The sequence below is a fragment of the Verticillium nonalfalfae genome, assembly GCF_003724135.2.
Source record: "Verticillium nonalfalfae strain VnAa140/NRRL 66861 chromosome Unknown scaffold_28, whole genome shotgun sequence".
NCBI lineage: Eukaryota > Fungi > Ascomycota > Sordariomycetes > Glomerellales > Plectosphaerellaceae > Verticillium > Verticillium nonalfalfae.
The window spans coordinates 69,156-84,926 of NW_021167253.1; the positions used below are offsets into that span (position 1 = coordinate 69,156).

Sequence of the window (15,771 nt, forward strand, 5' to 3'; positions counted from 1 at the left end):
CGTTGCTCGATACCTTCCCAATCAACACGGAGAGCGCGAAAACCGAGCTTCTGGTTCTCGCCTGCGACAAGAGCTCTGGTACGTGCGTCGGGGCTCAACTTTGCCTATTGTCTGTATCCACGATCACGATCACGACGCCTACTCCGTCAATAGCCCTTCTGCGCCCCCGGTTCACGCCCACTCGCCGCCCTCTGGTCGGCGGCCTCTCGCCTTGATCGACAATCGTCTGGTTTGGTGATTGCAATCCTCCTCTTGACACACATTTCAGAATCAGCCCACCATGCCGCTCATCAACGGTCAGAAGATGGCCTGGTATGTTCACACCTCATTTCATATATCCCTTGTCATCGTTCCTGAGGCCTTCTTTTTCTTGAAGCCTTCTTCCCCCCCGTCGAAACTCCAAAGCGCCCTCTTTTCCTACCTCCAACCACCCCACTGACCTGTCACCCGCCCCCTTGCAGCGAGCCATGTATCCGTGGCCATCGTTCCACCAAATGCACGCACGCAAACGAGCGCCTGATGGTACCTGTGCGGAAACCCGGCAGGCCTCTCAGCACATGCCCGCACCCGCCGAGTCGTGGCTGCGGCTGTGGTAGTGTGACGGCCGCCATCCCGAGGAAGCAGAAGTGTAATTGCGGCCCGTCGACGCCCGCTGACTCCGACGTTATCAAAGTCGAGTCTCCCGTCAGCGAGGCCGTTCCTACATCGCCAGCTCGGTCCTCCACCGTGTCGAGTGCATCGTACCGAGTCCAGAAGCAAAGTAGCAAACCCAACAGCCGAAAACAGTCTTTCGGACCCGCCACACTGGACCGCATCGACAGCAGTCAGTTCAACATTATCCCGACCTTTGACGCAGCTCAGACGATACCACCACACCTAAACGGCGGCATGGATGCCATGGGAATGCCGACGCCCAGGCCTAGCATGGAGTACGGCCAAATGCCCATGATGGGACCTGATGGAATCTTGCAGAGTCATATGGTGTTCCCCATGTATCAAACTCCCATGCCACCCATCATGCTGCCGCCAGACGTCCAAAAGCAGTCCGGAGGGGTGACCATGGCCGCGCCGAAGCCTCCTACTGCCAGCTCGGCAATAGACAGCCCGAAGAATGGCGGAGGCGGCTCCTGTTGCTCAGGAGGCGCCAAGAGCGCCAAAACGACTCCGCCAGCCAGCACCGAATCCAGCCCAAAGGTCGCCCCGAAGCCTACCACGGGCAGCTGCTGCTCGTCGAAGAACAAGAGCCCGCCCCCGACGAAGAATGGGACTCTCAACGGAACGCCGCTACCGCCTATCAACGGAGTGGCCATGCCGCCATTCCAGCCGCCCCCGGCCCTGGCGTCGCAGGTGTTCCAGCAGTACTACCCCCAGCCGACGCTCTTCCACTATCCAGCCAGCTACGGCTCCTACATGACGCCACTCCAGCCCGCTCAGTGGCGGCAGACGATGCAGGCGTTGCAGTACCGACAGGCTCTGCCTGCGAATGGGTCATACGACATGTCGACGCCGATGGTCTACGGTCAGAATGCTTCGCCAGTAAGCGGCATGGGGACATCGCATGAATGCACATGCGGCGACGGCTGCCAGTGTGTCGGCTGCGCAGCTCACCCATACAACAATGCAACGCAGGATTACGTCCGCTCAGCCTGGCAGAGCATGGTAGAGGATTCCTACCATCACTCCAACGGCCATGGGCTGCACGTTGCGAATGGCAACGACGGGGCCAGCGGAGCCAACGGAACCAACGGGCACGCTGACGGGGTCAACGGCGCCTCAGACCTCCCTCCGTCTCGGGATGGCGAGGTGAGCGGATCGCCTACGGCCCCACAGACGCCTTCTGATGCGACGTCTGGCGTGGGGGAGGAGCTCTCCGCCAATGACTTCTTCTTCGTCAACTATCCATTCGGTGGGGATTCCTGCTCGGGAGAGACAGCCTTCTGTCCTTGTGGTGATGACTGCCAGTGCTTGGGTTGTTCGATACACAACAATACGACGGTCCCGGTGCCGGAGGCATAAATGGCGAAGACGATTAAGAAAAACGAGAGGTACATAATGACATTTGCTGGTATGAAATGATGGGCATTTTACATATACTGGCACATGGGGTCGCACGGTCGCGGTTTAACGAATGCTTCATTTTGTCATGAAGGACGATGATCGATACCCTTGAACAGTGGGAACGAGAGGAGAAACAACTAGGTAGCATATAGAGATGTCCATGTGGTGACGGACCGCAAGTGGCACGAAGCCCCACTCAGTGCATATCCCCCACATAACGATGATCCCCAATGCAACCTGGATGAAACCTTCGCCAGCCGTTCATGCACAGACGCAAGACGACGCCTCATCCCAACCACGCTGCGACGCCAGTTCTTTCTCCCACGTCATCGTCTCTTCTTCAAACATCTATGAAACGGAACAGATCTGCATAACGCTTGGGACGAAAGATCCGATCGACCAAGCAGCCAACGCACTGACACTGAGCCAGAAGACAAAGGTTCCAGTGACGGGTGCCATCCAAGCTGGGATCGTCGTGAGACACATGCTCTCACTCACGCGACCAACGACATACCAACAACACTCGACTCAAGCCAGATCTGGCACATCAGCAACTTGACGTTAGCTCGCATCTCGCGCGACTTTAACCTCCCTCCCCTGGAAGCAAGACCAATCATAAGAAAGGGACTAAATATGCCAGGCCATAACAGCGACCAGCACACCAAAGCCCCTCGCCGGGGCGCGTTGAGCTCCCGCTCCCGCTCGCCGCGCGCCTCAGACAATGATCGCCGCTCCCACCACCACCGCCGCCGCTCCCCAGATGCCTCTACCTCGCGCCGCCACGAGACACAGCATCACCACCACAAACACCGCTCGTCCCGCCGCGAACGGCCCGCGCGGCAGCAGCTCCCCTTTGAGGCCCGCCCGCTGCACAAGTCGGACCTGGCCGCCTTCCGCCCGCTGTTCGCCTACTATCTCGACCTGCAAAAGGGGCGCGACATTCAGGCCATGGACGAGCGCGAGGCGCGCGGGCGGTGGAAGTCGTTTGTCGGCAAGTGGAACGACGGTGCGTTGAGCGAAGGTTGGTATGATCCCGACATGTTTGCGTCGGCCGTCGAGCGGGCGCGGGAGATTGGGCTCGATGACGAGCGTGACGATGACAACTATGGCGCGGAGGAGCAGCGGCGTGTTGCTGCTGCCCGTACGACGGCTTCCGAGGATGGCGAGGCCGAAGCGCGGGACCGCGGGACCGACAGCGGCGACGACGAGGACATGGGCCCTGCGCTGCCGCCATCTGCGAGGGCGGGGGCTGCTACTGGCGCGAGGGCGGGGCCGGGGATGCCGAGCCTCGACGATGTGGCGGCGTCGCGCGAGCAGAGGGCCGAGGACGCGGCGCGCGCGCGAAGGGAGGCGGCGGAGGATCTGCGGCACGAGAGAAAGGCGGACCGGCGGGAGCAGCGGGAGAAGCTGGACGAGCTCGTGCCGCGGGCCGAGGCCGGGACGAGGGAACGCAGGCTGGAGAAGAAGTCCATGGTCAACGAGAAGATGAAGGGGTTCCGAGAGGGGTCGCCGGGGGCGGCGGTCGTCGGGGACCGGGAACTCATGGGCGGGGGCGACGGCGTGGAGGAGCTGCGCAGGGAGCGGGAGCGGGAAGAGAGGAAGAAGACGGAGCGGGAGCTGCGGCGGGAGGAGATTGCCCGGGCCAAGGCTGCCGAGAGGGAGGAACGCGTGCGGGAGTGGAAGGAGAGGGAAGAGGGCACTATGAAGGCGTTGAAGGAGCTGGCCAAGGCGAGGTTTGGCTAGTCTTGTCTGCTTTGTGCAGCTTCGGGGGCTACTCTATGCCCGCTCTCATTCCTCAAGGCCGAGATTTTGATATGTTTGTGGGGTTTTCTCTACTTTTGCAGCATTCTCGGGTGTTCAAGCATATCTTTACCACAGAATCCTGTGGTTAGTTAGCTGCGTTCGCTTGATGGTCAGTCTGTGCATGGGTTGGACATGTCGGGGAGATGACAGGCCGTATGGCATGCCCCTTGAACGGTACCCATCGGGGCGCAGGTCACTTTGGGTTCGTGGAATACGTACACCAGCAGTTTCTCGCGCAGCCGGCTGCTGGAATCTTTTCAGACCCATGAATCAGTGATCGATACGGGGTAAATTGACATCCAGGCCTTAGCTCGCCGTGGCTCCTGAGCTCTCTTCTGGTTGTGCACTTTACGTTACGAAACCGAGTTCAGTTCAAGTCCGTATTCATTGATTTGGCTTTGGGAAAACCACACGCACCATTCGTTCGAATCAAGTGAATTGCTTGGGTGGTTTCCCTGTCAGAGCCCTTGATAGTCATCTTCGTCCGGAGCTTTCCATGCTGCTCCTGTCATTAAGATTCCTTGCTACCAGCTCGAGGCCGGGATGAACGTTGCTTTCCAGGATGCATAGCCTGCTCTGAACGTTCAACTCGCCGTGGTTCCGCAAGCAATGGAGCCAGAGTCGGTCCCAAATCGATCCTACTCAACACATTTGGAGGGCTTGCCGTTCATACTGGTCCAGCAAAAGTATTATAACTAGAGGCCAGATTTGTCTGTAGAAGTTTGCATGCGCCAATGGCGCACCGACCTCAGCACGATTCTTCAAACATACCATTCCAATGAATCCATCTGTCTGTCTTGCTGCTGTGGCTGAAAGCTGGTCTCATTCAGCCCTGTTTCCAGCCATCGGGCAAACTAAGTGTCTCCATCACAGTTGATCGATGATTTCAAAGTTTTCCTTGTGAGCAGGTATTCTGTTGATGAGGTTGTTGGCGACTGGTGGGCAATGTCAAAATCTCTTGCCGTCGTTGAACTGCCTCCTGTTCATGCACAGACACCTCACGTGACACATATGCTGTAAATGGACGGCCGCGGCAGGACAAAGATGAGCAGTCATACGACAAACTCCAGTTCATCTAGTATCAGATTGAACTCATAGCTCTATGCGTTGGGAAACTTTGAGCCATTTCTCCCTGGGGGATGTCTGTGTGTAATGTTCCAAGACAGGGTTGAAGGGTGCGTGCAACGAGTCGCATCCCTTTGCAGGGACCCCACTCTTGAACACATCTCAGGGTCCAACTCAATTCTGACTCTGAGATTTTCCCCTCACCCACTCAGAGCCTGGCCGTCATAAAGCTTCGAGCTCTGAAGTCCTGTAAGCAGTCCATGCCTCATTTGAAGGGCAAAGACTTACATTCGGACCAGGATACCCTCACGAAGGACCTCACAGCACACACCAAACTTTGAAAATTTACCCCACCAACGACCCCGCCATCAGGATTTCCTCATCAATATCAACGTCACCTTTTCCACAGGCCCCTGCCACTATGCCTTCCGACAACGAGGGCGACGTGGGCGATATGTTCGCGGAACCAGAAGACTACTACCCACCCACCCCGCCACCAACCTCCGTCTCACACACCCTCGCCTCCGGCCGCACCCTGACGCTTCACCTCGTCGGCTACAGCGCGACGGAGGCCCACCACCTCTGGAACGGCTCTCGCGTCGTCTCCGACTACTTCGAGGCCCTCCCAGCAAGGGTAGCCTCGCGCACCGTCCTCGAGATTGGCGCCGGCGCCGGGCTGCCGTCCCTCACCGCCGGCCTCCTCGGCGCGCGTCGCGTCGTCATGTCTGACTACCACGATGTCGACATAGTACAGACGATGCAGAAGAACATTGACGTCTGCGAGGGCGCCGACGAGGTTGTGGCCAAGGGCTACGTCTGGGGCGCCGATCCGGCGCCGTTGCTCGCCGAGTTGCCTGAGCCCGAGGCCAAGTTCGATGTCCTCATCCTCGCAGACCTGCTGTTCCGGCACTCAGAGCACGAGACGCTGGTGAAGACGATCGATATGACACTGTCCAAGAAAAAGGAGAGCAGGGCATACGTCTTTTTCACTTCCTACAGGCCGTGGCTGCGCCACAAGGACCTCGTGTTCTTCGATGCGGCTAGGGAGAAAGGTTTCCTGGTGGAGCAGGTGATCGACCGCAAGATGGAGAAGAAGCTCTTCGAGAACGACCCCGGCGACGAGGAAGTGCTGAAGACGGTATCGGGGTATGAGTTGAGGTGGCCGGAATCCGAGTGCGAGCTTTGAGAGGTTGATGGACCTAGGATCGGGACTAAACGGCGGCTCAAACCACAACGAAAGCGCAACAGTCGGGCATATGATCACAGTCTGGTAGCGTCAATGACCATGATCCTTGGGGTAGGAGCTGCAGCAGGTGCGGAAATGGCTCATCCAAGGGCAAATGTGAAGTGGATGCTGCCTTTGTTCAGGAGCCTAGAACTGCATTCGCACGAATGACGAGATCACGAGCCGCTCCTGGCATCGATTCATTGGAGCATACGCAGCCACACAGTTCCTTCCTCATCAACTGCATACCATCCCACCACTGAGAAACAGAGTTGAACGCCCAAGCCGGGGGTGGGGGCAGAAGAGAGCTCGGGCAGGAGCTCTGAACGACCTCTGATGGCCAATGGCAACCGTGTGGACCAAGATCATCTGAACTCAAAAGCCTGCAAGCTGCGAGAGGTCTGGGACAAGGCAAGTTGACCGTAGACCGAGGGGAGGGGGGATCATGGAATATTCCAAGGCGGGGGTGGCCTTCGATGCAGGACGCCTAACCATCGACATGGGTGCCGTGCAAGGTGACATGGTGCCACGTCGACGATGTTGTGTCAGTAGGTGGAACTCTACCGAAGGACCTGACTATGGGCAGTGCCTGGTAACCAAATTACACTGCGTACAGACGACCGAGCTGTGTATCTGTCTCCTTCTAACTCTGGCTGTCCATTGTCAACGTTGTGACCACACTCCAGTCGCTGAGAGAATGCCGGACAAGTCCAGGTTTGTCACCCGTCGGGTATGAGGCAGCCTTGAACAGCCGAGATAATGTGTTGTAACCAAGGATACTGCATGTGCGGGCTCGGCTTCGAGCTGCGCTGTGAGGCGTTGATAGTAGAGGGTGAAGGTATCATAGTTGTGCCCGTTTCCCCCACAGGCGTGTCTCGATAAAGAACCCCGGAGTTGTAAATTAACACCCACACAGGCCCATACCACCCGGACAATCAACACACCTCTGGACCCCAAGTGATATGCAGCACCTTAGCGCTCGTCTGCAAAATGTGCCTGAAGTGGTGGTCTGCCGGGGCGGGGGCGGGGGGTGTTCGTCTAATGTGGTTACACAGGAGGTGGTTGAAAGTCAGGCGTACATTCTGTGGCTAGAAGCCGTGCAAGTGTTCCGTGATACCACTGGACGCCGAAGGAGGACCGTCCAAGACTCAGTGCCCATACAGGGCGAAGAAACAAAAATAGTTGTGAGCTGAAGACGTTGTTTGACGAAGGTCGTCGACCAAACGCGAGCCGCTGTTGCCAAGTGGCCATGGCCATGACTGGTCGTCAGGTACCAGCCGCACCACATGAACAAATACCTTTTGTGGAGGTGCCAAGGTTACAGGGTTGTGACCACGGAAGAGCTGTCTCCTGCCCGAGGATAGGCTACCCCACACTTTGGCAGCGGGCGCCTGACGACCAGCAACAACCATTCCAGGGCTGCCTGTGTGTTCACCTCCGCACCTCCATATTTGGCACAAGTGCAAAGGCGGTCAGTGTCTGTCTGTCGAGTGACGTGCGGCAGGATCAGCATCTGAGACAACCGCTAGCTTGGGATTGGCGATGCGATTGTGTCGTGTCTAGTCAAGGGAAGCCGCCGTGCATCGCTGACGCGCTGATTGCCGGCAGATTCTAGAGACGAAGGAAACAGGTGCAAACCATGAGCGGGTAGATAAGCCCACTCGAAGCAACACGTAACATTGCGGACGTCGCCGCCGTGGTGATGCGGCTTTCCGACGCTGTGATGGGGTGGGCAGAGGGACGTTGGATGGATGCGCCGGCCAGAGCCTGGATGGAAATTGATTCTCCTTTGGGCGTCTCCATCAGTTCATTTCCTCCTCATCTCTTCTCGGCCCCTCTCTGCTAGTGTCTGTCGCATTGTGACAGGCGTGCGGGCTATTCCTCCGAAAGTCAAGATGTGCGGCTCCATGTGCCTGTTTGGGGAGGAGAAGGCATGGAGAATCGGATCAGGCCCTGGAAACCCGTTTTGTCGACCGGGTGCCTGCGGGAGGGAAAAAGGAGAAGACGGCGTCAAGAATGAGGAGAGAGAGCACAGCGACAAGCCAATGACCAAAGGTTCGGCCGTCATTGGCGCGTGTGTCCTTGTCCTGTCTCGGCAAGGTTTCCGGGGCTTCTGTGAGGGGTCTGTCCCCAAAAGCCCTTTCCAGCCTGGGTAGGTAGCCGGTGATGACAAACGGATTGGTCTTCGGAGATGCTCGGCTACGATGCTGGGATTTGGTTTGGTTTGGTGTGGTTTGGTTATTGTTTCTGCGCCTTGAGAGGCTTCCTTGTCAGCGCTCCAATGTCTCCACACTTGGTGCAGAGGTGTGCAAGCAAGAAATGGTGTTTTCGTTAGACTGCAGGATCGTGAATCCACCCCAGGAAGACAAGAAGAATAGCGAAGCATGCAGGGGATCCTCGGGCAGGCACATCATCACATGGAGACCCATTAGGTAAGTGGTGTATCTAAGGCCAACCCAAGCTGGGCAGGCGCCGGGAGGTTGGCAGGGGCAGTCGACAAACCTTGGCAGCTTCTCCAATGCGGAGTCAGACCCCACGAGCTGCTGCCCCCAGATTCTCCTTCCCAGCCAGCCCGCCGCCCCCTTGCCCCTTCCCCCTTCCCCTTCGCTCCCCGCCCGCCCCTCTCCGGTCCTAGTCCCTGGCCCCAGCTTTTCCTTCCCCCAAGTCGAGTCGCACTTGCTCTTGCTAGCGGATTGACGTGGACCAGGCTGCACTTGCCCCGAGGTCCCAGTCCAAGAGGTCAGAGACGGAGGTGTGATGAAGTTGGCCCTCTCACCCTCTCCCCACACTTTCTCCCCTCTCTCACCTCCACGGCCATCACGGCGCCCTGATCCATCACACACCACAGGTCCCAGAGAGCCTGAATACCCGTCTCTGAACCAAACACTGGTACCCAACACAGAGCAAAGCACATGCGCCCTCGCCTTCACCACCTCCCCGCTTTGCCTTGGTCTGCAACTCAATTTGTGACACCAATCGCTGCCACCACTGGACTTGAGTTTCCGTCCAGATCGCCCATGGCAGACCTCGGCGTCCCGCGTGCCTGAATCAATTCCCCGCTGTACATCCGTACCTCATTCAACCTCGCCCTGGCTCTCGCTCTCGCCCTCGCACCACCGACGACCTCAGCTTGCTTGTTTTCTTTCACCTCTTTTGCCTCGCACAACCGCCGCTCAACTAGCCTGGGCAGCTCCAACAGCGGCATCGTACGTCATCCAGGAGCACCACCACCACCTCTCACGACTTGATCGTGTGCCGACCAGCTCCGTTTTGACAAGTCGGCGTCACCAACCTACGGTAGCGACGACGCTCTTCTCGCCTTTACCCCCCGCGTCTCGCCCTCCCCCGACGCTTCCAACAACAAACCGTCTCCTCACCAAGTCCCCCATTCCCCCGCCTTTCCCATCCCACACCCTCCCTGCCTGCTCGGACCCTCAGGCCTCTCTGCGACCACCCTCATTTCATCTCACTTCACACATCGCTTCTCACCCACCCAAGGTCGACTCCACGTGTACCTCCACTCCCGCGGGTACATGCGTTTTGTCTTTGCGCCGCCACCCACAGCACACTCGTCCACCCAACTACCGCCGACATCAACCACACTGCAATCATCGCATCCTCGTCTCTTGTCCTACCCCGTCCGCCGTTGGACCTGATCCTCAACCCTCGCTCGCGTCTCCAACTCGTTTACTTGGGACCCCTCCTGCGCCCGCGTCCTCGACCCTACTGACACACTATTCCGCACCCGCAACAACAACCCCAAGGCACCGAACGGCCTGTCACGTTCCGAGCCCAATCAACCAACTTCCTCCGTTGCCAACCCGTACGCATGGCCCCAGGGGACGGCTGAAGCACTTTACTATCGACGACCAGTGAACGAGCCGCTGCTCTTGCAAGACTCGCCCAGACCAGCCGGTCAGGTCGTTGACCAGGGCGAGGCAGGAAACGTCCATAGCCTTGCCGTCGACAACGCCGAGGAAGCTATTTCCATCCCATCGACCAACGACCCCAAAGTCTCCCATCCCCTCGATCTCCTCCGCGCCGCACCCCGCAGCCTGTGCAGTGGTTCCGCTGTTCGCTCCGCGGCCCAATTCACTCCCCTTCCACCGCATCCTCCACCACATCTCCTCGCCTTCCTACCATATCCCCTCTTCTCCTCCCTGGCCCCCCACTTCAGTGTGCACCGTGACCCGAGCTCCCAGCGTCCCAGCCGTCCCTTGTGCCCTGATTTTGCTCCAGGATGATGCCCATTCACCAGTCCATCGAGGGCCAGCCTCCTCACATGGGCCCTGGACTAAGCCCTCCTGCCGCCACTGCCGGCGAGAATGGTGAGCGCCAGCAGAAACCCAAGACCCTGCCCTGCAAGTACTGCAGCAAGCGTTTTAGGTGAGTTGCTCCTGTCCATCCTATTTCCCAAACGTTTCTATGTTTCTGTAGCTGACATGCCATTTTTCATCCAGGCGTGTGGAGCATGTTCAAAGGCACGAGCGCACTCACACCAAGGAGAAACCCTTCTCCTGCGGTTGGGCTCGTTGCGGGAAGACATTCGGACGCCGGTGAGTTATGCTTTTGTAGCCCACCTTTCCATAGATGGCCAATCCTCGCCTCCCTCCTCCTCTCCCCTCACCACTCCTCGTACCTCTGCATTGTCGCGCGCCCACTCGCTCAACCTCCTCCCCCTTCCTCATGTTCTCTCATATCTTGATCTATCTGCGGTGCTCTCGTCTGCCCTTACGTTGTCAATCCCAACCAGCTAGCCCTGTAAGACAAAAGCTTACATGGACATCAGTGATCTCCTGGTCCGTCACGAAAAGCTCGTTCACCTCAATGAAGGAAATAGCGGCCCAAAAGAATACCGGCCGAGGAAATCTTCAGGTGCCGGTGGGCATCAGGCCTCCTCGTCCGAAAGTCACGCCGAAACCGAAGTGCTGAACATTCAGCGCACACCAGTGCAAGCACATCTGCAACCGCAACACCAACAGCATCAGCCGCATCACAATCACCAACAGCTTCAACATCAACATTATCACCAGGATACAATTGTTGCCGCAGCACCGTCTTCTCTCCCTCAAGATGCTCGCATGCAGCAGGCTCGGGCAGCCGCCTGCAATCTCGACATGCTCTCGGACGCTGCTCTGGCCAGTGAAGTCAACCCCATGCAACCTATGATGGCGGACATGGGTCAATCTCAGTCTGCTCACGCACGGATCAAGTCCTACGACGAGCAGATGGGCTATTCTGAGCGAGCGCGCGAGGACCAGCCGGCTTTAGCACCTGGGTTCGCGTCACAAGCTGCCCCTTCCTCATATGACGACTACCACCTGTTTCTCGATGACTTTGCCGGATCTTCCCATTTTCTTCCGCCTGCATTCGAGCCTGACCAGCAAATGGGTGGCATGTGGCCAAGACAAGCTGGTGACATGCACCAGCGCGGCTTGTCAAAGCCGACATCTCAGTTCCCCTCTCGCTTTCCATCAGTTCAGCCAGACGGAATATCAGGCATGGACGGGCAGGCACGAGGTGGCGATGAGCCGATGAGAGCACCTTCTCTGCGAATATCCGCAGTGGACCACAACGTAATCAAGAACCGGTTGGATGAGTTTTCCTCTGTGCTTCCCGCAGATTTCATCTTCCCTTCACGCCACACCCTGACTAGATTTCTCGAAGGCTACATCAGTGGATTCCACGAGTATTTGCCCTTCCTACACTTGCCTTCTCTGGCCCCGGCCGAAATCGCGCCCGAGCTGCTGCTGGCGATATTAGCTGTCGGCGCGCAGTATCGTTTTGAAAGCCATCGAGGCCACGCATTGTGGTATGCCGCAAAGGCTGTTGCGCTCGAACAAATCCGAAGGCGACACAGCCACGAGGTGCATGCCCTCCTGCCTACGCCAGCTGCGTACAGTCCCCATTCGACCAGACCATCGCCAAGCACTGGCTTCCGACACACCTTTGCCTCGGCACAACAGGAAAGGCCCATGACGCAAGATACTCACCGTGAGCCTTTGTAAGTCACACTGACTGGGGCCATCTAGATTCCATCATCGCTGACGGTTGCAGTTCACCCAACACCCCGCAAGCACGGCTCGAAACCATCCAGGCTGTTCTGCTGCTCTTTGCCGTGGGCCTGTGGGGTGCGAGCGCAATCTTGCACGAGGCACTTTCACTGCAAAGCCATCTCGCAATCTTAGTCCGCGAGGAGGGCCTGACGGCGGAGTCGAGTCCAGGCGCAGCTCCTGACTGGGAGACCTGGGTCCGATTAGAGGGCGCTTCGCGCACAAAACTGATCGCCTACTGCTTCTTCAACCTGTGCAGCATAGCGTACAACATGCCGCCACTGCTGTTGACTTCGGACCTCAGTCTTTTCTTGCCCTACCCGTCCCGTCTTTGGAGGGCTGAATCAGCATGGCAGTGGCAAGAAGCCAGGCAGTCATGCCCTTCTGTTGATATCACTGTGCATGATGCGTTTGCAAGGTTGTTTGGAAGATCGCCCCAGAGCCTTCCTGCGCACATCACTTCATTGGGACACTACGTTCTCATCCATGCGCTAACGCAACATGTGTTTTTGCTCAAACAAACTTCATTCGCTCTCAGCTCGCCCTTTGAGCCGCAGAGAGGTCTCAAGCCAGACGATGTCGAAGAGGTACTTCAAGCCTTGCGAGTATGGCAGACCAGCTTCGAACATCGCCATCAACTGCGAGCAGCAGAATCAGCACACATGGGACCGAATGACACCTTCCCTGGCGGTCCAGTGGCATTCAACGCGACAGCTCTTCTGCGACTGGCGTACATACGGCTCTATACCGACATTACCCCGAGCAGGAGTCTTGAGACACGCGACCACATGCTGATTGCATCGTCACTGAGCAACACGCCTCTTCTAGTGCGAAGCCTTCGTCTCCAGAAAGCAGTGTTTCAGGCAATCCACGCACTTTCCATGCTAGTCAAGGCTGGTGTCAATTATGTTGCGAGAACAAAATCGCTGGAATGGAGCATTCAGCATTCCTGTAAGCCAATACTCTGTGCCGAAAGCACCATGTCGCTAACTCGTTTTGTAGTGGGGAACTTTGAGTGCGCCGTCCTGCTCTCGAAATGGCTTTTGACACTCTCGTCGATTGGGCCAAATGACCAGCCAGTGTCCACGGATGAAAAGAACTTTCTTGAAATGATCCGGCGCATGCTCGACGAAACCGAATTCGCCGTGCCGATTGATCCTTCATTGGGCGGCCCTGCGGCCAACCCGCCATCGAACATGGAGGCTTTGGCTGGGGATAGCACAAGACTGAGGCAGCTTGCTGCGGCAGTCATCCGCCTCTGGGCTGAGACATTTAAGGGCACGCACATTTTCGATCTGGTGCGGGTGATGGGGTCTAGTCTGGATGGCTACGCAAGTCTGGTTGAAAAGCCAAACGATCGGGCACCTATGGGACGGATTGCTGCTGAAGCTGGCCTCGGCTGAAAAATGGAATTGTGACATGATGGATGCCGGCGTTCTGGTTTTGGTCGGGGTGGTTTCAGTGGAAGGAAGCAATCATGGGTTCGTCATGGTGCTTGGTGACTTGCTGGGCCGGAGCAATAATAAGGATACCCGAAGTGTCCAGTCTTGCAAGAGCAGTCACAATTTGAATTATGTTGCTTGTTTGTTGGAAGATGGGTATACAGCAGTAACGCGCGACTCGAGCGTTGCTGATCGTAAGCCTGGAACTAATAATTTTAAAACAGTGGTTTACAATGAACAAAAGAGTAGGCATTGGACAATTCCATGACGTACAGCATGGACAGAAAGTGACTGATACATGGCCCAATATCGTTGCAGCGTTATCTGCCCAGTACTTTAAGAGCACGTGACATCGCGTGTGGGCGCAAGTCCAATGGCGCGTTGGATTCGCGTCCAAATGACTATGACGACATCACTTTGTCTGGCTGACTGAACAAGTCAGTCGGTCCCATTGCTGCAGGACGTTTCGCCCGCTTAACGGTTTCACATTGAATATTCTGACGCCCTTTTTGATTGAAAAGACACGGGCTCGACATTGGCCATGCCAGCGCGGAAAAGAGCAGCGGCCTCGCCGCCCGAAGACGAACCTCGTAGACGACCGCGACGGACTACGAGTACGCCCAAGAAGAGCGCGTATTTCGATGACGAGAGCGACGAGAGCGACGAGAGCGCTGATTTCAAGGCAGAAGACTTGTCCGAGGACGAAGAAGACGAAAAAGACGAGGAGATTGAGCATAAGCCGCCGAAGCGCGGGCGCGGACGGCCCCCTACGAAGGCCAAGGCCAAGGCCAAATCGCCCATCGTAAAGCGGAACGGGACAAAACTGAAAAAGGGCAAGAAGAGCAAGGAAGAGGAGGAAGAAGACGTGGACGAATACAAGGAGAAGGAAACTTCAGAGGAAGAAGATGACGAGGATGAGGAGGACGACGACGATGCGGCTCCGCGCGTGACGATTACAAAACTGATCGGCCTGCGGCCTCTAGACGGGGTCGAGTACGCCGACACGAAGCTGCACAAGAACACGCTCGCCTTCCTCCGGGATCTGCGAGCCAACAACACGAGGCCCTGGCTGAAATGTGAGTTCCCCACCCCCCCGAGCCATCCGACCCGTGGCGAACCAGAAAAGAGAAGAGGCAGAGACTGACAGTTTTCGCCCGCAGCCCACGACGGCGAATACCGCCGCGCCCTCGCCGACTTCAACACCTTCATCGAGGCGCTGACGCCGCTCGTCTCCGAGGCCGACGAGACGGTCCCCGAGCTGCCGCTGCGCGACCTCACGTTCCGCATCCACCGCGACATGCGCTTCAGCAAGAACCCGACACCCTACAAGCCCCATTTTGGCGCCGCCTGGTCGCGCACCGGGCGCAAGGGCCCCTACGCCTGCTACTACCTCCACGTCGAGCCCGGCAGCGCCTTTCTCGGCGGCGGCCTGTGGTGTCCGCCCGCCGAGCAGGTGCGCGCCCTGCGCGAGAGCGTCGATGCGCGCCCGGCGCGGTGGCGTGCCGTCCTCAACGGGCCCGTCTTCAAGCGGATGTATCTCGAGGGCAAGGGCAAGGGCAAGGGGGACGAGGAGGCGGTGGATGCGTTTTGCAAGGGCAATCAGGAGAATGCGCTCAAGACGAAACCAAAGGTATTTTCTTTCCTCTTCCTTTTCCTTTTCTTTTTCTCATTCTTTTTCGTCGCGTTGCGTTCAACTCCCCCTTCCTCGCAACTAGAGCGTGATGCTGATGATGGTGCGTGATCAGGGCTGGGAGGCAGACCATCGTGACATTGGGCTCCTCAAGCTGAGGAGCTACACGGTGGGGGCCAAGATTGAGGACGGGCTCTTCGCGCGGGAGGACGCGCAGGAGAGGCTGAAGGACATGGTCGTGGCGATGGAGCCTTTCGTGAGTACCCGTTGCACACTGCGGTTGTACGTTGTCTTTGCTGACTCGCCAGATTACCTTTCTCAACCGCATAGTCATGCCGGACCCTGGGGATACGAGCGACGAAGAGGATGAGGCTGCGCCAGAGGAGAGCGATGACGACGACGAGAACGAAGGAGAAGGAGAGAGTGAGGGCACTGATTGAGACGACGCACATTTGGAGGCTCTCAAAAGCTATCGCCAGCTTCAAACAATTTCAA

General features: G+C 57.5%; 4 protein-coding genes across 4 annotated transcripts; all 4 read left to right on the top strand.

Moving 5' to 3' along the window:
* Nucleotides 1-280: 280 nt before the first annotated feature.
* D7B24_004788 (uncharacterized protein) lies at nt 281-3,801 on the top strand (the record flags this gene model as incomplete). Its single annotated transcript, XM_028638953.1, has 4 exons — nt 281-312; nt 462-1,536; nt 1,630-1,803; nt 2,716-3,801. The coding sequence occupies 4 exons, from the start codon at nt 281-283 to the stop codon at nt 3,799-3,801; spliced, it is 2,367 nt and encodes a 788-aa protein (XP_028496494.1).
* Nucleotides 3,802-5,347: 1,546 nt separating this feature from the next.
* Nucleotides 5,348-6,112, top strand: NNT1 (nicotinamide n-methyltransferase; the record flags this gene model as incomplete). Its single annotated transcript, XM_028638954.1, has 1 exon — nt 5,348-6,112. One exon carries the CDS (start codon nt 5,348-5,350, stop codon nt 6,110-6,112), a length of 765 nt encoding a protein of 254 aa, XP_028496495.1.
* A 4,279-nt stretch (nt 6,113-10,391) lies between these two features.
* D7B24_004790 (uncharacterized protein) lies at nt 10,392-13,607 on the top strand (the record flags this gene model as incomplete). The annotated part of the gene is made up of 5 exons (XM_028638955.1): nt 10,392-10,537; nt 10,612-10,707; nt 11,295-12,155; nt 12,209-12,531; nt 13,207-13,607. The coding sequence occupies 5 exons, from the start codon at nt 10,392-10,394 to the stop codon at nt 13,605-13,607; spliced, it is 1,827 nt and encodes a 608-aa protein (XP_028496496.1).
* A 580-nt stretch (nt 13,608-14,187) lies between these two features.
* D7B24_004791 (uncharacterized protein) lies at nt 14,188-15,716 on the top strand (the record flags this gene model as incomplete). The annotated part of the gene is made up of 4 exons (XM_028638956.1): nt 14,188-14,722; nt 14,807-15,276; nt 15,392-15,532; nt 15,585-15,716. The coding sequence occupies 4 exons, from the start codon at nt 14,188-14,190 to the stop codon at nt 15,714-15,716; spliced, it is 1,278 nt and encodes a 425-aa protein (XP_028496497.1).
* Nucleotides 15,717-15,771: the final 55 nt, after the last annotated feature.